Here is a 22,701-nt window from a genome sequence, read left to right as displayed (position 1 = left end):
AAGCTGAACTGGCAAGATAAACTTAAGTGTACATCGCCAATGCATTATTAGACATTATACATACAGATATAAAACAAATTGAATGCTGAAGTTTAATTAGCTAAAGTTTAAAATCTCAAAACTATTATTTTCTTTCCGTTCAGTCTACAAGTATACCTGGCTACAACTTGCGTTCGGCCAGGTCCTTCTCAGTCTCTACCGTGCATACGCTGGGTCTCTCTCATGAGGTTTCGCTTTTGACACTGGTTCAGATGATAATGAGTGAGCGTTTAGGGCGATGCAAAGAGATACGACATCTTGGCCGTATCTCTCCCACACCTGGCTCACCGCTTGTGGGTGAATTCTCCATTCTCCATACAGTAAATCCACTCCCGTGTTTATTTTGGCTGGGACATGCGTCACGCATAATGAATAAGAGTGCTCTTCTCCATACAATCACAAAAAATTGCAATATATAATTTTTAACGTGTTAACAAATGAACACAATTAATGCAGTATCCTTTTTTACTTCCTGAAACTTCACTAAAATATAAATAATATTTAAAATGTACATTTATATCAAATAAATATACATGAATTATGTTTAAATCAAGGGCATTTTCAGCAAATACTGATATTTGCAATTCATTTCATTAATAGGCAGCTCGTGTAATAAAGGCGTTTAAATGTATTAACATTTTAATAGATTGACAGCCCTAATTACTAGTATGTATCCAATCTGTGTATTAGTAAAATATTTAAGGCTGGGCTTAGTGAGGGATCATTTTCCTGATTATTATTGCTATATACATTAAGGTGAAACCTACCATTCACTCAAACCCAATCAAAGTTTTATGGCTTCGAGACTGAAAGCACTGCAGGTCCATTTGCTGACACTCTGTAAACATGTGACTCATCCATTTGAGTGTTTGATGATGAGGCTGTTTCCTTTATTTATCTTACTGATTAGATGGCAGCAGCAGTACATTAGCTCTTCTTTGAAATAGTATCTACTTCCTCCAATGTCTTTTCTCAAGGGGCACTGGCGTTAATTTTCTCCACACAACTTTTCCAGAAGGTCACCAGTCGATTATCCTTGTCGGTACAAAAGTCTGTAAAATCTTGCAGTAGGTGGTTGGCCAGTTTCTCGTCCTCAGCATGCCGGTCCTCCAGGCTTTAGCCAGCATGGTGTTGTAGGCCCAATTTTAACCCACCCACTCCTCAGAGCCACACAAGCTCTTATTGGCTGAGGTGGTGGAGTTACGGCGCCGTCGCTGTCCACTTGAGTATTTCCTTTTTGAGTAAAGCAGCTGAAGAAAAACGGTACCTGGATAAAGAGATGACAAATTGAGTAAAAAATGCAAGGTTTCTATTGTAGTTTTCAAAACATCAACTAAAGTCATTCACAAAAGCACATGCCTGTTAAATGGATATACTGAGGTTTGTTTTCTGATATAAGCCGATGCTGAGAGTTTGTCTTGAATGAAGCCAAATCTTCTAAAGAGAAAAAGGGACGAAGACGAAGAGTGTCAATATGACAGCATCTAAGACCATAACACCATGGTAAATAAACTAGATTTTTGATGCTTGTTCTCTTTACCTATAGAGTATGGCCACCTGAAACAGCTGCATTCTGTTCCATTATGACTCTGTTTAAAAACCTAAAAGAGTAAAGCAGCGCTGTGATATTACAGTAACACTTTCATGTATTTTATCATGTTTTCTTTGGCAAATGTACAGTAGAGTATCCATATCTCACATCTCTCTAGAAGCATTGCATAATAATATAATAATATATTTATTGTAATAAATACATTGTTTAATAAATAAATGTTTAAAATACATGATCTTGACTTGACCTAGAGGTTTACAATGTATTTGCTAAATTTGTGGATTTTCAGACTTCTAGCAACACTGCTGTTCAGAATAAAAAAATTATCTCCCCTCACCCTCGAAGATGTTATCACTGCCCTCCTTTAGCAGGCACTGGATGTTGAGAGGTATAAACAACTGGGCATGCAGAGGGTCACCATACAGGTATGATGGCAGAGTGAAGGCCACCTCCAACACAGGTACCAACAGGAAGCCACAAGATGCTGCCTTCCTTTGCCAGCCTTGCACCTGAAAGAGTGCAGTGCTTTAGGAATATCATGATGTTGATGAACATACCACTGTTAGTATGCTGGTGTTATACACTCACCTAAAGGATTATTAGGAACACCTGGTCAATTTCTCATTAATGCAATTATCTAATCAACAGGCTATTAATAAGCTTTCCAATAGCAGTAGTCCTGGCCCTGATGGTCTTGAGGGTAAGTTTATTAAACTTGCCTCGCATGTACTAGCACCACCATTGGCTGTGCTTTTTAATATGTCATTTGATACATGTGAAGTGCCTCTTGCTTGGAAATGTACTAAAGTTATTCCTTTGCACAAAGGTGGAGACTCACAAATTCTGAACAATTATAGGCCAATATCAATAATTAATAGTGTGGTTAAAGTTTTTGAGAAAATAATTTTTAATCAATTATCTGGTTATTTATCTGATAATAATTTACTTACTCAATGCCAATCAGGTTTCAGAAAACACTTTTCCACTACCACTGCTCTCTTAAAACTCTCTAATGATATATTTTCTAGTTTTGATGACAATCTGTGTACCGGTGCCATTTTCTTAGATCTCTCCAAAGCCTTTGATTTAGTTGATCACTATATTCTATTAGATAAATTGCATGCTATTGGTCTCATGAGATCATCTTTACTCTGGTTTAATAGCTATTTTCATCATCGTCAGTCAGGGGTGTCCTACAGGGGTTGTCAGTCAGAGTATACAGGTATAGTAAAAGGCATCCCTCAAGGTTCTTCTTTGGGACCATTATTATTTTCTATTTTTGTTAATGACATGCCCTTATGTTGTACAGACTGTAATATTCATCTTTATGCCGATGATACAGTCATTTACTGTAGTAAACCCACTATCTCCGGATAAACCTCGCTTTACAGTATGACTTTAATTCTATACAGCAGTGGCTATTGGCAAATAAACTTCTCCTTAATAAATCAAAGTCCTACTCTTTATTATTCCATAGAAAAACCTTGGATATAGGTGAAAACAACCTTAATCTTTGTTTTCTTGAATCCTCTCCTTTAGAGTCAACTGAGACCTTTAAATATCTTGGTGTTTGGTTGGAAACTGATTTATCTTTCAAAACTCATGTACAAGCATTGACAAACAAACTTTACTCTCGTCTTAAAATACTTTATCAATCTGTTAAATGTTTTAATTTTCCGGTCAGGAAAAGAATAGTCTTACAGCTGCTTCTGCCTATTTTGGACTATGCCGACATTATTTATCAGAACTCTCCTGCTTCTTGTTTGCATTCCATTGATGTGGTCTACAACAGTCTTTGCCGTTTTGTTCTCCGTTGTCCCTTCAGGACACACCACTGTGTGTTATACAGACAGTTGTCCTGGTTGGCCCCTTCGGCCAGGAGACAGTCTCACTGGTTACAGTTTATTTTTAAAAGTTTTTACTTGAATTATCCAGTTTATCTCAAGCAACACTTGGTGCTTTATAATTCGCTATACAGCCTGCGATACAATGATCAGATTTTTTTTGTTGTTCCTAGAGTTAAAAAACAAGTAGGCAAGTATGCATTTTGTTTTAAGGCTCCATATGATTGGAACAATCTTCCTCTTTTTATCCGTTCTTTAACTTCACTTACAGCGTTTTGAAGGGCTCTCGGGGAATATCTTCGGAATATTTGTCTTTGTTTCTAGTTTTGTTTGTTTGACCATGGGCTTCATTGGTCATGTGTTTATTAATTCTAATTTTTATGTCTTCATTTTTATTCATTTATTTATTATTATTGTTATTTTTATCCTCAATTTATTTGTAATTTTTTTTCTTTTTGTATTACTCTTAGTCCTTGACCTTGTGCAATGCTAGTCATGTGGTTGTTTCTCTATCATGTTATCTATAGGGATCGTGTTGGGTAGGGTGGGGTTGAGCATTGTGAGCTGGTGTGTGTGTGTTGTTGTGTTTTGTTGTGCGGTTTTTGACCGTGATATTTGCTCTGCTGTTTTGGTTCTTTTTTTGCTTTGATGTATTGGAGGACCCCCTCGAAAACGAGATGCTTCATCTCAAGGGGTTAATCCTCGTAATAAAGATATGTTTATAAATAAATAAATAAATAAATAATCAACCAATCACATGGCATTTGCTTCAATGCATTTAGGGGTGTGGTCCTGGTCAAGACAATCTCCTGAACTCCAAACTGAATGTCAGAATGGGAAAGAGCGTGGCATGGTTGTTGGTGCCAGACGGGCCGGTCTGAGTATTTCACAATCTGCTCAGTTACTGGGATTTTCACGCACCATTTCTAGGGTTTACAAAGAATGGTGTGAAAAGGGAAAAACATCCAGTATGCGGCAGTCCTGTGGGCGAAAATACCTTGTTGATGCTAGAGGTCAGAGGAGAATGGGCCGACTGATTCAAGCTGATAGAAGAGCAACTTTGCCTGAAATAACCACTCGTTACAACCGAGGTATGCAGCAAAGCATTTGTGAAGCCACAACATGTACAACCTTGAGGCGGATGGGCTACAACAGCAGAAGACCCCACCGGGTACCACTCATCTCCACTACAAAGAGGAAAAAGAGGCTACAATTGGCAAGAGCTCACCAAAATTGGACAGTTGAAGACTGGAAAAATGTTGCCTGGTCTGATGAGTCTCGATTTCTGTTGAGACATTCAGATGGTAGAGTCAGAATTTGGCGTAAACAGAATGAGAACATGGATCCATCATGCCTTGTTACCACTGTGCAGGCTGGTGGTGGTGGTGTAATGTTGTGGGGGATGTTTTCTTGGCACACTTTAGGCCCCTTAGTGCCAATTGGGCATCGTTTAAATGCCACGGCCTACCTGAGCATTGTTTCTGACCATGTCCATCCCTTTATGGGCACCATGTACCCATCCTCTGATGGCTACTTCCAGCAGGATAATGCACCATGTCACAAAGCTCGAATCATTTCAAATTGGTTTCTTGAACATGACAATGAGTTCACTGTACTAAAATGGCCCCCACATTCACCAGATCTCAACCCAATAGAGCATATTTGGGATGTGGTGGAACGGGAGCTTCGTGCCCTGGATGTGCATCCCACAAATCTCCATCAACTGCAAGATGCTATCCTATCAATATGGGCCAACATTTCTAAAGAATGCTTTCAGCACATTGTTGAATCAATGCCACGTAGAATTAAGGCAGTTCTGAAGGCAAAAGGGGGTCAAACACAGTATTAATATGGTGTTCCTAATAATCCTTTAGGTGAGTGTATGTGTGCCCTTTTCCATGTAGTTGACTACATTTGATAACACTGATAGTCCTCAATCTATTATACAAATGTGATTCAGCACCTTACCAACTATTTCAGAATGTTTACAGTCAACTATGTTCATCCTATGCTCACCATTTCAAAGAGTACGGCTGCAATGACAGCCTTCCACTGCTGCTTAATGTCAAAGGCAGCATTGAGGGAGAAGCTGCCATGGAAATAGCAACTGCACCATTCCGTCCGATCACTGCAATTGTTTACATCAACGTCCAAGGTGACTGTTTTCTGCTCTGGAACTGTGGCAGCTGAGAGGGGAGGGGCCAAAAAAAAGAGAGTGAAAGACCGAGGGTGATAGATTAGAAATGGACAAGAGGATGAAATAACATTGAGGAAGCATAGAGTTATTAAGGTCATAACTGAGTCAAAGACAGAAATGGAGGGTAATTGTAAAATGAGTTTAAGGCAGTTCTTAGTTGATGTTTAAACCAATCCAAATTGGTTTAGAGTAATGCTAAATAATAATTTCAAGATTTAGGAAAATTTCCCATCGTGCAACCTATGGCTTGATGAAAACAGTTTCTTTACTGTGTTGACCTATTTCCTGTTAAAAAAGAAAGTTTGGTTGGGACATATCGGAGGACATATTGGTCCCCAGCCAATAGGCTTTAAGTACGTTACAGCCAGGAACTACGATTAGCTACTTGCTTTTGCTAGACAGATGGCATTAGGGGGAAGGGCATTCTAATTCTAGACAGCATTTTATTGGACAAAACATTGTAGTGCAACATGAGTCATTCATATTTTACATTAATACTCTCTGATGCAGGGGTCGGGAACCTTTTTTCACTAAGGAGCCAGTTTTCTTATTTTTGGTTGATGCATTTGTTTCGAAAGAGCCATACCACAAACAAATAATTAACTATTTTCAAAAACAACGTTTTTCAAGAAAATAAAATGTTTATATTGCCCATAGGCTACTCAAAAACACAAAACCATCAAATATGCAAAAATTAATCGGTAACATGTTGCAATATGAAATTTAACTTCCCTTTTGGGCTGGACAATATGAACGATAATCACATTTAAAATATCACGATATCCGATTATACTGTATGGTCAACCCCCCTGCCAAGGGTGAATATTTTTGCAAATGTAATTATTTTATTGAAACGAAATGCACTTTAAATTAAATGCCCTTTAAACGAAATTAAAAATGCAATTAACATTACAAAGTGATTAAAAAATCTTATATATAACCACCTCCCCAAATCCAAAAATTTCCATCTCCAATGGCCCAAGTTGCTATCACACAGGCATCTGACAATGACACCAGGTAAAAAATTACTAATAGCCTGCAAATTAAGAACTAAAGACAACTATAAATGTAAAGATAATAATTAATAATCATCATAATAAACAAGCCTAATAAATTCCCTTGTGTTCCCAAAAAATGCTGTCAAATGTGTGTTCTTATCGAATGTGTTTGTATTGCGTTTTGGTAATACAGTTTATGCTGCCTAAAGAAAAGTGAATAGAACTCAATTTTAGGTTCAAGGTGAACGTGTCTTGTATTTCTTTATGATATAATCACTTTCATCTTTGTTTCTTTGATACAAAGATACCTGTCTATATTACTGAAACTGCAGAGTTGCGTTCACAATGTGTAAGAGAGAACTGCTCCATGTAAATAAAGCAAACTAAACTCACACCACCTCAGGAGGTGATCGGAGATTATTTGCAGCATTCTCATAGACCACAATATACTTGCAAACAGTTTTCAGTCGAACGAAACAGAGAAAAAGGAGTGATAACTCTTTACATGAGCTTGTTCCACGAGACAGGGTCCTGATGCACGCCTCTGAAAAAACAGCGAATCAGACACGAGCATTGACAGCTAGTTTTTGAGTGTTCTTTAAAATATAATAAAGTGTGTTTCTTCAACAGCATTTCTTGTCATATGTCACTCCGAGACATCTTAAAGGTCAAGCTGAGCCTCGCTGCATTTTGAGGGTGGCGGATGCTATTTCAAACCCAGTGCACATAAAAAATAATGAATGTTCATAAAATCGCTCCTATAAAATGCTCTTAACCACTAAGATCAATAGTTACTGGGAAACGAGGCCTAGAACTCAATGCATGTGCGTGTCTTGGAGAAGCGCTTTCATCGCACACATATCAAATCAGAATCGCATTGGCATTTTTCTTTCATTTGTGATTAAAAATATAATCATGTTTCGTTAAAAGTGCATCTTTTGTGTGTATTTTCTTGTAATATATCACTCAAAATATTTCCACTGGCAGAATTATATCGCTAATATCTTCAGAACAATATGACATATCACTATTCTTTTTGTCAGGAGGGTCTGTAGATGATGCATACCAATTTTCATGCAAATCGTTCAAATGGCCTAGGACGAGTTTGAAAAAGTATGCTTTTCAGAAAATTAAAAAAGATGGAATTTTTACAGACGCAAATTAAATCGGAGATATACATTTGTTGGGCTTGACTCAAGAATCAGAGGGAAGCCCTTACGGTTGCGGAGATATTACTAATGTAAAAATATTTATTATAGCACCGCCTAGGGTCAAATGGGGGTTTGTGTATGCGCCTGAGTAGTGACAGGGAATTGGGACCATCTGGTTAAGTTTGGGATCTCTGTGATTTACAGTTTTACGTTGGAACATGATGGACAGAGTTGCTTGTCGCAGCTTATTAAGACAAAAACCTTTAATCAATTGCTACTTAATAGCATCATATCTGGTTAGTATACGATGTTAAGACGGAGTACAATAGCATATTAATTTTTTATTTCATGGGTTCTTTAAGGCAATAAAAGCATGAATACATTTTTGCATAATGTATGAAGCTTTCCATGGCAGCAAATGACTGAAAGCAGAGTGCATCAGAGCAGTAGGCAAAGTAAGACTGGAGATGGGCTGGCAGCAGAGGTTTGCTCAGGTTTGGGAACACTGTTGGAACGTCATTCATCCAGCGGGATAGATGAAGGAAAGCAAGAAGAACCCATTCCACAGCACTACTGGACCACAGCAACTACACCACAGCATGTGCTACATGCAACTCACTACTACTGTTAGCCCACCCAACACAGCGCTTTGATTGGTGTATTGGAGCATCAGTCCATGGTCTGATTGTATAAGCTCATTGTCAAAGCATTCTGGGCCCAGATTGGCTAGAGTAGATGTAACCAACTGTAGTGTGTATGTACCCCCACATCAGTTAATGACTAATTGGGATTTTTGCAACAGAATCGCAAACAATGTCTGTACATCAATCAATCAAAAGGGGACTCATGATGGTTTGGGAATTTGTGGGAATGGACAGGATATATTAAAAGATGAACTGTTTTTCTATGACAGCATGCGGTTCTGGAACAGAGGAGTCACTCAAAGTCATAAAGAAGAATTAGATTTGCATTGGTTAAGTTTATGACAAGTTACTGTAAATGTTAGTGGTTGAATCAAAATGCTTGGCTTACTGTTTTATGAGAAGAATATAATGATGTATATGGTCATTCAATGATGTTACAAAGTCAACCTCGTGCTAAGATTTTAGTCAAATTTTAGAACCGTAACAGCATACAGGAACTGTGTAATGGTTGTTGGGTGACTAGAAGATGGTACGGTTTCTGTGTGCTTTAGTATTATGAGAGGAACGATTTGGATTTTGACTCTGTGTGGCTCTCAGCAAGCCTTTCAGACCTATTAGGGAGGATGTGTGGCATGCTGCTATAATGCAGAGCCGGCTGTGTCTTCCGAAGCTGCGGCTGAAGGAGCTATGCCTGCTTGCTTATGAGGCAGCAGGAAGGCAGGTAAGTCACAGGGCCAACGTTCCTCCAGAACAAAGGCCACCTCAAACCACTTCATTTGGAAAAGGGTGAAGTCCTCCAAAGCTGCTACAGACCACACATTGGCTCCAGCTGGGGGCAGAGTAGATAGACCTGTAGGGAATAGTGTTCTGTTTTCAGAGGTTCTTAGTGTAAAGAAGCTGCAATGTGCACCAGACACTATGCCAAGTCATTCAAGTTCAATGAGAGTTGCCAATGTAACAGAAATGTGAGCAGAATTCAACTTCCTGCAAATGCGCAGTGATAAAGTGACTACCAATGGGAGTGCAGACAGTGAAACTCATGCAATCGGCTACCTGATGCCACTGGATAAAGCTGTGAAGTAGGAAAACCTACTAGAGAACTAACTAAGAGAACAACGGCTTGGCGACTTCCAGTGATTTAATTATGAATGCCCATTTCGAGTAAAGTTTTTTCTTACCCTTCACACTGTCTTTTTCGACAATCCGGTAAGGGTAGAACCCATAGACAAACGTCTGCATGGCATCACCAGAGGCATGAGTGATTAGACCTTCATGCAGCATCTTCTACAGGGGCACCAAGGAGACAAAAGTTTTGAATATAAATACACATAGAATATTGACTTGTGAGCTGCAATGTTCAGGGCTTGACAGTTGTCTGTTTTGCCGGGAAAACCACAAGAAAAATTGGACACCTTTGAACCTTTGCGATGTGTCTGCCCTGAGTCATTACACTGACACACACACCACTAACACACACAATCCACAGTGATTCCATGTCAGTGATAAAGTGATGGGGAAATTCACTCTTGACCTTATTTGTTGTACAAAACAAGCCCAGGTGGGACTTGTGACAGAAATTAAGTATTTTTAAGCCTATGTAAGGTGCATTTTAATTACCACAGAAGCACATCAAATCTTCACTATCACCAAAACGCAGAATGAGACATTTTTGTCTGCAAGCGCTTTTCATGTGGAGTTCAAATCAGGGCTTGACACTGACACCCTGATGCAAATCATGAACACAGCTTTATGATTGCTCTAGCAAAGTGGATAGCCACAGTCTGCCAGCTCATTATTATTATAGGATGTGAATATAAGAGATTTAATGCTCATTGCAATGAAAATGCAACCTTTGGGGAGACTAGTTATTTTAATTAGTGAAACTCCCACTTAGACTTTGGGAAATGTTTAATGTTACTTGAATTGGTGCTATTTTAGTGCATTTCTAGCTTTATACCGTGGAAAGCTTTGATTGGATAATGTAAAGCATTATTTTGTTACGTATTGTTTCGTTTTCTTTCATAAGAAGGAAATAAATGCATTTTGATGGGAAATAATTATATTTAGAGTAAAATGTCAGCACTTTAAAATCTGTGATTTATCATGATTAACTACAAATAATTATGCAATTAATCCCGATTAAAAAATGTAATAGACTGACAGCACTAATAATTTTAATTTCACATTTGTGTAATTCCAAATATAAAGTTAATGAACTATTTGCAATATATTCGTATTGTATAATAAGACTAAATAATTTTCAATATAATAATAATAATCAAATACACTGTAATAAGATAACATTAATAAAAATATTAAAAGTCTGTAGTGATCTCATGAGGCCATGCAGTGTTAATTGTGCACAATTTCTGTAACACTATGAGACTGACATTATATTCTTGATGACTCGTCACACTTTGCTGAAAATTTTAATGTATTGAAGCTGTATTGACACTTTTTTTGCTTTTGGACAAGTGACTTACGCCTTGGAAACCTGAAAAACCTGTCGGTCCTGCTGTTAATTTTACCTGCATGATTATTACAGCAATGCCTTGTCTGGCCACATTCTCCTCAGTGCTGACAAGCCAGTGTACGACCTCAGCACTGACAAAGCAGTTGGGTGTCAGGCCCCTCTGCTCTGGTAGAAGCTGCACTCCAGTGCTGTAAGCATAGGCAGTCCATTTATTTCACACGTGTGACATTATAGAATACTATTAAATAATTAAGCACACAAAGGCTCTCACATGGGATGCTTAATGGCTTCCAGGATCTCCATCGGTGTGGATGATGAGGAGAGCCTCTATGAAATGGAGCCTGAATGCACTCTGCATTGCACCACAAAAGTGAGATGTTCTGACAAGAATATACAGTATCTGCAGCAATATTTGGAATATTTTGAGTAGCTTCCTTAACTCATCTCTGAACAGAGAGCAGTTGCCTCCTTTGTCCGTCAACCCACCTTCAATGGTATTGGCTGGAGACAGTTCAGCTGGCAGCTGAAGAACCACAGTATTTACAATTAACTAGTTCTAGTAGTTCTATGCAAAAAAAGTCTAAAGACAGAACTACACAAGGTTTGGCATGAGGTTCCACAGAGGTCAGCATGTCACAGGTGATCACAAGAGGGGCAAAAATAAGGACATTTTTAAGTATCAGTATCTAGTGACTAGCAGAAATGCATCTTTGCCGTACTAGTCTCAAAGGGGTCACACAACAGATGAGAGGTATGACAAAGCACAGGTATCGCACACAGAATGCTTTGATGCAGTGCAAAGAGGTGACATCATGGGATTGTAGTTCAGTCCCTCATTAAGGACGTTAAAGGGATAGTTCACCCAAAAATAAAAATTCTCTCATTATTTACTCACTCTCATGCCATCCCATACATGTATGACTCAGCTCTGTATGCCCATACAATGCAAGTGAATGGTGACCAGACCTATGAAGGTCCAAAAAGCATGGGTCAGTTCTCACGTGAAACGTGAAAGGCCGAGTGAACTCGGTCCTCTCATGATAGTGCATTCGGAAGTGAACATCTGAGGTAAAAAATCACTTAAATATTGATTGTTTTTTTCACCCAAAGCAATGTATCGCTTTAGAAGATATTAATTTAACAACTGGAGTCATATGGATTATTTTTATTCTGCCTTTATATGCTTTTTGGATGTTCAAAGTTCTAGCCACCATTCACTTGTATTGTATGGACCTACAGAGTTGAGACATTCTTCTAAAAATCTTCATTTAGTGTTCTCTACCCTGGCTGCCAGTCCGTTACAGGATAGATTTTAAGATTTGCTTGTTTGTTTGTTTTTAAATTCTTGCACCTTCTTATCTTTCAGACCTTTTGCACTTGCACACACCATCTAGATCCCTCAGGTCCGGAGATCAGAAAATATTGACTGTTCCAAGGGCCACACTTAAGCTGAGGGGTGACTGCGTCTTTGCAGTATTGGCCTCAAAGCTCTGGAATAGATTGCCTCTGCACATTAGAACAGCTCCTACACTAGTATCTTTTAAATCTCGGTTAAAAACCCATCTTTTCTCCCAAAAACCATGATTGGAGATATGTTGGTAGCCATGTGTATTTGTTTTTTATATTTGCTTTTATATATATATTTAAATATAACCATGTATAATTATTTCATCATTATATATTGAATTATTGTTATATGAGGGGCTTTCAGCAAATATTTGTATATGCGATTAAACACGATTAATTAATCCGGACACCATGTAATTAATTCGATTAAAACTTTTAATCGATTGACAGCCCTTTTATATAGTGTATATTTACACTGTATATTTGCAAACTTTTTGAGATGTTATCAAACGCCATATGGTGTGTAATTTGATTAAACTCTTAAAAAATTAGACAAAATCAAAGAGCAGGCAAGTAATACACATTATACAAATAGAAGAGCCCTTTTCCCCACTCAAAATCAAAGACAAACACACAGGACGCCAGGAATTATACAACAGCATAGTCCCTTCAATGGGCTGCCTCAGGTTCTCACCTTAAGAGGGCTATCGACATAGGTGGTTGCCAGGGTAACGTTGGCAGCTTCACTGTAAGGGCCACATGCTTTCCCGGCCTGCTGGGCAGCAAGCTGCTGCTCTTCTACAGTCCTGCAGATCAAAGACATTAAGAAAAGGCCTGGAATCTCTGGCATTTTTTAAAAACCCTTACCATATGTGGAACTATAAGTCCATATCGATTTGTTTTTTTGCATGGGCAGTCAAACACTTGGTTCAGATTGATTTTGCAGTGTTGGTTTTTAGAAATCATTCAGCTCAACTCACTTCTGAGTCTGGTCGAGCTCCAGGAGTGCAGTGAGGGCAGAGTTGCCTTTTTCCCCCACTTGGGGCACTATAGGCTCTGGAGTGTAAGATGAGAGGGTTCCTGACACATGCAATCATTTTATGGTAGGTCCTTTCTGCATTAAACAAAGCAATTGTTATTCTTTGCTCAGATGGGTCTACAACCCCTAATGCATTAAATTTTTGTTGAATACGTCATTGAACGTTTTCAGACAGTCAAATGTACAAAAAAATTAAATAAAATTGTCACCATTTACACACCCTCATATTGTTCAAAACTCAAATGAGAGTCTTTCATGGAGCACCAAAGAAATACTTCCCGGGTGTTCTTTTCCATACAATAAAAGCATATATTTTATTATCTCAAATAGTCAATACGACTACATATTCCAAGTCTTTTGAAATGATACGATAGCTTGAAGAACAACTTTAATTTTAAAATTAAAGTTACTATTCACTCAAAATCTCATTTATACTTATGTATATTTAATATATCACATTTATACAAAAAAAAACGTCCTTGATTACGACACACAATGACCAATGGTGTTCGACATTACTGACACCAAACCTGGCATGATGGTGATTGAATATGCACAAACACAAATGAGACATAAGTCTTATGGCGAATGGAAGATTTTCAGAGAATAACAACTTAAATTTTAGTCTGTTCCTCAAAAAAAGGTATTATAAATTACTTGGAACATAAAGCATATAGTCATATAGACAATTTTTATGGTAATTTCATGGTTCTATTTTGTCATTTTTAGACCCCATCCAACCCCATTCATTGTTTGGCAAAGAGCACCAAGGACAATCTTGTAAAATTCTTTTAACAAAAGAAAGTCATACTGGTTTGAAACAAACAAATAAGGGTGAGTAATATTTAAATTGAGTGAACTACCCCTTTAATTAGGCATTTGTGTTTTACTGTACCTGTGCACTCACACAAATAATTCAATCAGATCGATGCAGGCAACGAATCCTGTTCAGGCCTTCCAAGAAGCGGATAAATCCATCCAAAAGAGACCAGTCCGCACTGCCAGAGAGGCCATCCCGCCTCACTGCCATTCTCTTCCCATACACATCCCAGTGACTCTCACCGTCCGCCACTCGCCTGGCTCCACCCACTGGAAGAAACGTGAAGTGTTTATGTCAGAACTTCAGAGAGTAAATAAGACTGTGAAAAAAATTATTTTACTAAAAATTTTGCCTCTGCAATTACCATTATCTAGCTTTTTAGTGAAAAAAATGCATTCAAGGTGAGTCGAGTACTATGTTAAACCTCTGGGGTCGACGTACACGCCGGCACGTCCTGCTGGATATTTTTGTCATTACAGCAGAAACAACTTAAAATACTCCGTCATTTTTGGGTATACAGATAAGTGTAAGACATCATTAGAGACTATAAAGGGTCTTCTTTTATTTGTATACACTCACAATAACAACAAAACCTTGTGCTTTTGTAAAATAAAGAAAATAAAAAGGGTGAGCTTTCAGCTGTCTCTGTCTCTGTAAGCATCATTCTGAAACACGTCACAAAAATGAACTGAAACTTATCACACAAACATGAAACATATGCCTAAAGAAAGCTTAAAATGTCTACTTTTAAATAAAATAATTCACATTGAAAACAAATATTCTCCTGCAATGTAATCTGTATGAAACAAAGCGATTTACATGTTTTACCAGTTCATCTAATTATAGATAATGTGATCCCAACCACCAGCAGAGCGCGCCATTCATACGCTAATGTGCTGAGACGATCAATGCAAATGGTGAATGCCCCCGACAGTGAGGTTTGATTTAAACAAAATTCATTCATTTTTCTGCGCGTTTGTAATGATACACAGGTGAGGAAACTTCTGGATAGTAAGGAAGAGTTAACATTTTCCTCAGAAGAAGAGCGAGACTCCGATGAACGTTTGTATTTTGAAGAGAGATTTGATCCACCCAAGGATACAATTTTAGATGAGTAAGTAATTTAGTTTTCTTTAGTTGACATGTTATTTTATATAAACATGTACATATTTTAATAGTGGGACTGTTTCCAGACTTGACAGACAGGATTCAGAGTATTGACATTTGAAATATGTCCTAATAAGCAAGTTTTAGTTACATATAAATGCTGTTTCAGTTAAAGCAGGTATTTAAATTGTATGCTGTATGATATAAATATGATATGTAATATGGTATAAAAATAATATGAATGTTTAGAATATATGTTATCTAGTGTTTATGCTGCCTCATTATCATCAACATCAACAACATCATTATCGTCAGTGAAGCTTGTGCTTGCAAATATCTGTTCAGGTGTAAATGAGTAAAATGCACTTTAAATATGACCATATTAGAAAATCACCATCTTATAATGATTTCTAAAGGATCATGTGACACTGAAGACTGCAGTAATGATGCTGAAAATTCAGCTTTGATTACAAATTGCATTTTACAATATATTCAAATAGAAAACTGTAAAATCAGTTCACACAATGTTTTTACTGTATTTTGGATCAAATCTTAGTGAGCAGAAGAGACTTCTTTTAAACGGTAGTGTAAGTCTAAAATTAAGAAAAGTCTTTATGTAAATAAATTACTTCTTTTAACTTAAAACTTTGATTAATGATTTTAATCATTAAGTCTCCTCACATTCATTCTCTTTCTGTCACATTCCTCATCGATGGGCCCAGGGGAGAGGTCTTTTGTGTCCTCAGGTGTGAATTACCTCAATATGCATGATAGTTCACGCCTCCTCGCATATGACCTTTCTAACAGTAAAATTGTCTTACAAAAGTTAAATGACTATATTGTTTTGTATGAATGAGTGATCAGGATGGTTTTCACCTCATTTTGTAGCAAAACTCTAGGCTACAAGATCCAGTTCTCAAAAGTCTTGTGGACAAATGTTTAGTATGTTATATGGCCTTATTTCAATAACTTAAATTTTTATTTTAATTACACAGAGCGAACAAAGTCTTCTAACCAAGGAGCGAGCGCGAGTATATAATCTCGCAAAGACGCGCAAATGCATAATATACTGAACGCGCCAATGCACAGTCACATGCACAGACCAGATCTTGCAGACACTGAGCACACTCTCCTAGAACTGTCCTCGCTCTTTTCCAAGTGTCTTAGGGATCTAGTTAATGCTCTGTAGAGATGTAAAATAATGGTAGTGTCCGCACCCCATTTTGTATTGGCCAGCACTTTTAAAATATTAACTGTTTAAAAAAAAAATACTCAACATCTTCATATGTGTGATATATGTGAAGTTATTTTCACAGACAAGGCCTTATAATTTGAAATCATTCACTAATTTAATGGGTTCTCCCTCCATACTCAACTCTGGGTCAGGGTGTAAGGAACAGAGAAGGCAAAAATGCATGCATACTGACTTTGTTTTGGAAAATCTGAATCCATTCTTTATTGACCAGTTGTTTATTTTAATTATGCATAGTTGTAGCTGTCATTCAATTATATTCATGTATTTCCCTCTATAGCATATGCATAGGTCGTTAACATATAAATACTGAATAAAGTCACTGAAAGAATGCTTCCTTGTGGAACTCCTAGCTCTTGTACATGTGGGTTTGATAGTGTAGTTCCTACTTGAAAACCTACTTGAAAAATCTCTTTGTCAAGAAATTGGAGATAAAGATGTGTAGGTTGCCTCTGAGCCCAAGTTCGTACAGGTCTTTGAATACTCCATATTTCCAGGTAGTATCATAGGCCACCTCAAGGTCAAAGAAGACAACTACAGCCTGTTCTTTTTTAATGAAGCTGTCCCGGACAAACGATTCAAGTCTGATAAGGTGGTCCAAGGTGCTTTTACCTTTTCTAAACCAACACTGGTAATCACTAATCTTAAATTCCAGAATCCATATCAGATGGTAATTGATCATTTTCTCAATGGTTTTGAGAGACAGCTAGTCAGAGCTATTGGACGGTAGTTGTTTATGTCAGAATGATCTTTACTTGGATCAGGGATGGGAATAATTATTGCTTCTTGCCACGAAGGTGGTATATTTCCTGTTTTCCAAACATTACTAAAAATCTCCAGGAGGAATAATAGGTGTAATAGTATGTGGTAAGTGATTCAGAAATTCGTAATGGATTCTGTCTGGTCCAACTGCAGTATTATGGGAATGTTTGATAGCCCTTTTAAGTTCCACTATAGTGAAGGGTTGATTATATGAATCAGTGTTATTTGAGTGGAAATTCTGAAGTTTCTATTCCTGTTGTATATGACGTATCTTATTGAATTCTGGATGGCAGTTGTCTAATGAAGAGTTCTTTTCAAAAGATTTTGCTAGTATATTGGTTATTTCTTGAATCGTAGATCCGAGAGTGCCTTGATGCTTGATGTGTTGAATTTGAGATTCTTCATCTTTGTTTCTCATCTTTCAAATCAGGTTCCAAATTTTTTGTGATGGTGTATTTGCTGTTAGGTTAGATACATATTTTCTCCAACTTTGTCTTTTTGCATCATTAATAATCCTTCGTGATTGTGCTCGGTATATCTTAAATCTTACTAGATTTTCTTCTGTTGGGTATCTGTTGAAGATTCTCTCTGCTTTTTTCTGAGCTTTTATGGCTTTTTTGCAGTTGTCATTGAACCATGGGTTATGCCTGCGACTTGGTTTTGGTGACGTCTTATGGATAGTTTCATTTGTGATTTCGATCAGCTTGTCTGGGAAACTTGTAACTGGGTCTTGGCTGTCTTGGGTTGCTGAATTAAGTTTATCATAACATTGGGTCTGGAACAGGTACCAGTTGGCTTTCTTGAGATGCCATCTTGGAATATTATGTTGGATATTCAATCTTGTAGATGTAATGATTAGGGGAAAATGATCACTTCCACATAGATCGTCCCAGGTGCGCAATGAGAAATCAAGCAAGAGATTAGGTTTGCATATTGTTAAATAATTTTTTGAATATGTTCCATGTCCTGGGTGCAGGTAAGTGTCTGAGTCGTCATTGAGGATACACAGTTCATTGTTACTGATGAAGTCTATGGGCTGTGACCGTTGAAGTCACCTGCAATTATGCAGGGAGTTGGGAGTTGATCAGCAAGATTGTTTAGATCTTGAAGTGTATCTGGTGGCAAGTACATGGAATTCAATGTGATGGCCCTATAGAGGGTTAAACACACAGCTATTGCTTGTAGATTAGTATCTAATGTGACTTGACTGTGAACACAGATTTCCACAAAACTGCTTTTGAATTCTTTCTAATTTGTTGACTTGTTGTTTGGCTCCATCCTATGACATTTGTTATTCGGTGTGTTCACGCACATGCACACTCCTCAAATACTTGTAATAACTGCATTAAGTGTTTACAGGATCACATAAAGCCGTATTCTCCGGGAGAAACCTGGATGTGTTAAACTGTGTTCTCTTAATCCCTTCAATGGAAATTGGCATTCTAGTTTACTTGACGTTTCAGAACGCAGTTTTCTGCAAAAACCCTGGAATAAACAACACTGTATTCTTAAGTGCATCTAAACACGGTCACTGTAGGTGGTAAGCATGCATTTCATTTAGCAGTTCTGAAAAATCCTGTGAGATGTCTAGCAGTGAAGTGGAACGTAATGTACCTCTGGAATAGATGGGACTGCTGCTGAGCGCCGGGGCCATAGTGGGCTGTGGCTTCCTGATATTGGTCTGTGCGATGATCTGGTAGCCCTGCATTAGCCTCTGACAGATGAACTCCTCAAACACCTGACACAACGGTGTCGCCTACACAAGATGGAGTTGTGATGTCAATTTTACTTTAGCCACATGCATTACTTTTTGCACTGTGGTCATTATAGCGGGGCATATAAAAAAAAATTGCCATTTGCTAAGCTCTTGGTTACCGTTGCTCACTCAGACAAGCTTGCATTGTATGGACCTACAAAGCTGACATTTCTACAAATATTTATTTGTTTTCAGCAGAAGAAAGAAAGACTTACACATCTGGGATGGCATGAGGGTGAGTCATTTTCATTTTTGGGAATTATTCCTTATAATACGACATTATTAAGGTATCATTGACTGCTGTTATTTAAAAAAACATGGGACATTAGCACTTAATGTTTTTAATATATATATATATATATATATATATATATATATATATATATATATATATATATATATATATATATACTCACTCAGTGATTTGGTGGTGTAAAAGGTACGAGAAAACAACACTACTGTGACCTCATTGCTGCAGTTTTTCTCCTAAAATTTGTCAAAGTGGCAAAATGTTAACAAATCAAACCCCATAAAGCCACAGCATAATGTGCTACAACATATTACAACTGGTCAGTGATTAAGCTGGCACTTTTAAGCTTACCATTTGGCAAACAGATCAGAAAGGAAACCATTGACAGCTTTCTCAATGTAAAGATCACCTGTAAATGAAGATGGCAGCTTATACAACAGATTCACACTTCAAATTTACATACCATAAATACAATAATAAAATACAGCTGCAAGTGGCCCAAGCACGTATGACCAGGACATGGCTAAAATAATTAAATTGGACACAATAGAACATGTGGATGCTGTGGGCACAGCTGTTTTTGTGTAAAATTTCTTCCAAAAGATTTTTTATCAATGTTGCAAAATTTGAATTTTATTAGGATGACAGAATGACAATAGAAGATGAAGAAGTAGTAGAAGAATAGATTTTGGATTACTGGACAACAGCACATTACAAGAGCAAAAAGCTCTTTCAAAGTCAAAGAGGGTTTTCAAGGATTTTTAGTCTTGGTGCTCGATCTAGTGGATAAAATTGGTAATACATCATTGATTAACCATGAATAAATTAGATTTGTAATTGTTGGGCAATTAAATCAGGAAAAACTGAACTTGAGGATAAACTCCACAAACATTAATGTTTTATTGTAGGTCAATGTAATATTTAAACCACCTCAGCTGGAAGTTTAAAGTTAATACATAACTAAGATTTAAATCAGAGTTTAAAGTAATGGAGCAACAGGTTTAAAGTTCATTCAGATTTACTGTGAAATTTAAATCAGTTTCAAAATGATGATTTAAATATAACCCTGATTATTAATTAGGGGTTCAAGCTATTTTTTAAACAAATTATTGTTACCTCAGAGTGTTCTCTGATGTGTACAAAGTTTTGTTAAGTTTGAATATTGCACTCACAAGATACAGGCCAATTAGTCATTATAGGCCACACCATAAAACATATTTGCTTATATCTTCAGAATGATATGACATATAAAAATGTTTTTGATAACTTTTTGTCAGGAGGGTCTGTAAATCAAGTTTCATGAGAATCGGGCAAATGGCCTAGGATGAGTTCGAAAAAGTAGGTTTTTCAAATAAATCGGAATTGGAGATAATGTTTCTTGCGAAAATGGAAATTCAAGTGACCATATGATATGGGGGCACTGGTGGATTGAGAGAAGCTTCACATTTTTATTGTAGCCTATACGTTCCAGAGTTATTAGCAAAAATACGAATTAGCAAATTAAAATGTTATATGCAGCTTTGTGTAGATACCCTGCTTGTGCATAGTAATTTTCATAACCCTCGGCCATTCCCAATACAAGTTATTAGGTGCTCAAATTTGATTGGCCGTTGGTGGCCATTTTTGGTAATTTGTCAAACCAATTTTTTAAGAATATGTTAGCATTTGAACCATAGAAGATGTATATTTAATTTGAACGTTGTCGCTCAAAGGCTGCGAAGTTAACAGTTTTTTGATGTAGTGCCTCTAGGGGTGTAATTGTTTGCTGACATTTTCTAAACATCCTGTTGACTATGTGTACCGAGTTTTGTTACGTTTGGAATTTGTTTTGAGGAGATATTGATACATTTCTCAAATCGTGTTAAACTGAAGGAATTGTTCTTTGAACAACTTTTTGTCAGGGGGATCTTTAGATGATGTATACCAAAGTCCATGCCAATCGGACTAATGGTCTAGGAGGAGTTCGAAAAAGTAGTTTAAAAATTTTTTAAAATAAATATAAATGCCGGAAAAAAATTATAGACGGAAATGAAATCAGAGATATCATACACTTTTACACAGATACACTTTTAGGGCAAAAAAAAAAAAAAAAATAGATGAAGAAGAAAAAGAAGAAAATCAGTACAATACAATAGGGTTCCAGCACCATCTGTGCTTGGACCCCTAATAACAGGTTATTGATTCAGTGGTAACTCTTTGTTATCAAAGACTTTGTATCAAAGTCCCACATCTCACATCTGATGTGGACCGAAACACCAACTAGAAAGAGGAAACATTAACTATATGCAATTAAGGTAAAGAACTAATAAAATGTTATTCCCATGGCAATGTTCTTCTCACCATTGTATCTTCACTAATGTAGCCACAAGTGACCTGCTCTCCTTTAACGCACAATTCACTGGCCTGGGCCCTGAAACCATGATAAAACTGTTATTTAACATAACACATATGTTATGCACACTTTATTGATGATGTTACCTGATGCCTGCTCACTCTACTTTTTATGTGACATATGCACATGTGCTTACCTGAGGGAAGCAGAGAAACATCATGAAGAAAAAAACTTCCATGAGACATCAAATATTACCATTTTATGCCCATTTTAATATAACCCACAGGAGCTAGAGAGTGATGAACTCACTAAACACTTCTTCAGTCTCCACATGTCTTCTTGTCCAATGTACTGATCTTTGAAGGTGAGCTCCACCAGATCCAGAGTCACATCCTGCTAAATTTTAATTGTATTAACATGAAATGACTGGAAAAATGTATAATAAAATTTAAAAAGTGTATTTTTGTATTAAAGACCCTAGGATCCACAATGTTGATGATGACATCCTGGTAGGCATGCAGCTTGAAGGCCTGTCTGATCTACCCTGATAGTTTATGTTGTTGTAGGAGGGGGAACACAAGTTAAAATATGCATACTTTTATTGCATTTTCTGTGAAATTCTGCAAAATTGATTTCAACACAAAGCTGAACTTTCAAACTTTGTACCTGCAACAGGAGAGGACTAAAGGAATGACAGATAGGTGACGAGAGTATAATTTACATTTATTATAAGATGTACATGTACTTTTATTCATGTATTTATATATTTCATAACATTACAAGGGATATGATAAGACCACAGCAGCAGAAAAAACAATAACATAATATTTTTTCTTTCAGACTCTGTCTATAAATGTTTTTTCCAACATGTCCTCTCACTTTTATTCAGCATTTGGATGTGCAGTCTCAACGACATCCCCCAGTTTAACCTGGATTCATCATCAACTCATCATCTGTGGAAAACCAGTTAGTGTTAAAAAATGCATGCAAAGGCATACATTAATTTGCATTACAAGTGCTGAGATCAGTAATTTAATGTATAGCTCTATTAAACAACTAAACTATTGACAGCATACTCACTACTACCCCCAAAGCCCTTCTTGTGCACGACATGCTTGTAGGACTTCTTTGCCTTCAT

At 37.1% G+C, this 22,701-nt stretch overlaps 1 protein-coding gene across 1 annotated transcript; it reads right to left on the bottom strand.

Annotated features, from left to right (window-relative positions):
* Positions 1-870: 870 nt before the first annotated feature.
* depdc5 (DEP domain containing 5, GATOR1 subcomplex subunit) lies at positions 871-22,701 on the bottom strand. The gene is given in 28 exon segments (XM_052117299.1): positions 871-1,133; positions 1,136-1,306; positions 1,399-1,433; positions 1,435-1,473; positions 1,580-1,640; positions 1,929-2,100; positions 5,452-5,621; positions 9,037-9,126; positions 9,129-9,275; positions 9,604-9,709; positions 10,954-11,086; positions 11,170-11,250; positions 11,339-11,421; positions 12,940-13,051; positions 13,226-13,359; positions 14,192-14,390; positions 19,394-19,467; positions 19,579-19,646; positions 21,446-21,469; positions 21,472-21,490; positions 21,572-21,641; positions 21,710-21,759; positions 21,873-21,956; positions 22,040-22,119; positions 22,193-22,245; positions 22,443-22,493; positions 22,495-22,516; positions 22,644-22,701. Coding segments are annotated over 28 exon segments (2,508 nt in total). The 3' UTR covers positions 871-1,011.

This window comes from Xyrauchen texanus, chromosome 44 (assembly GCF_025860055.1).
Source record: "Xyrauchen texanus isolate HMW12.3.18 chromosome 44, RBS_HiC_50CHRs, whole genome shotgun sequence".
In the NCBI taxonomy this organism is placed as follows: domain Eukaryota; kingdom Metazoa; phylum Chordata; class Actinopteri; order Cypriniformes; family Catostomidae; genus Xyrauchen; species Xyrauchen texanus.
Note: the sequence above shows the minus strand (reverse complement) of the source record. Positions and strands in the feature narration are given on the sequence as shown.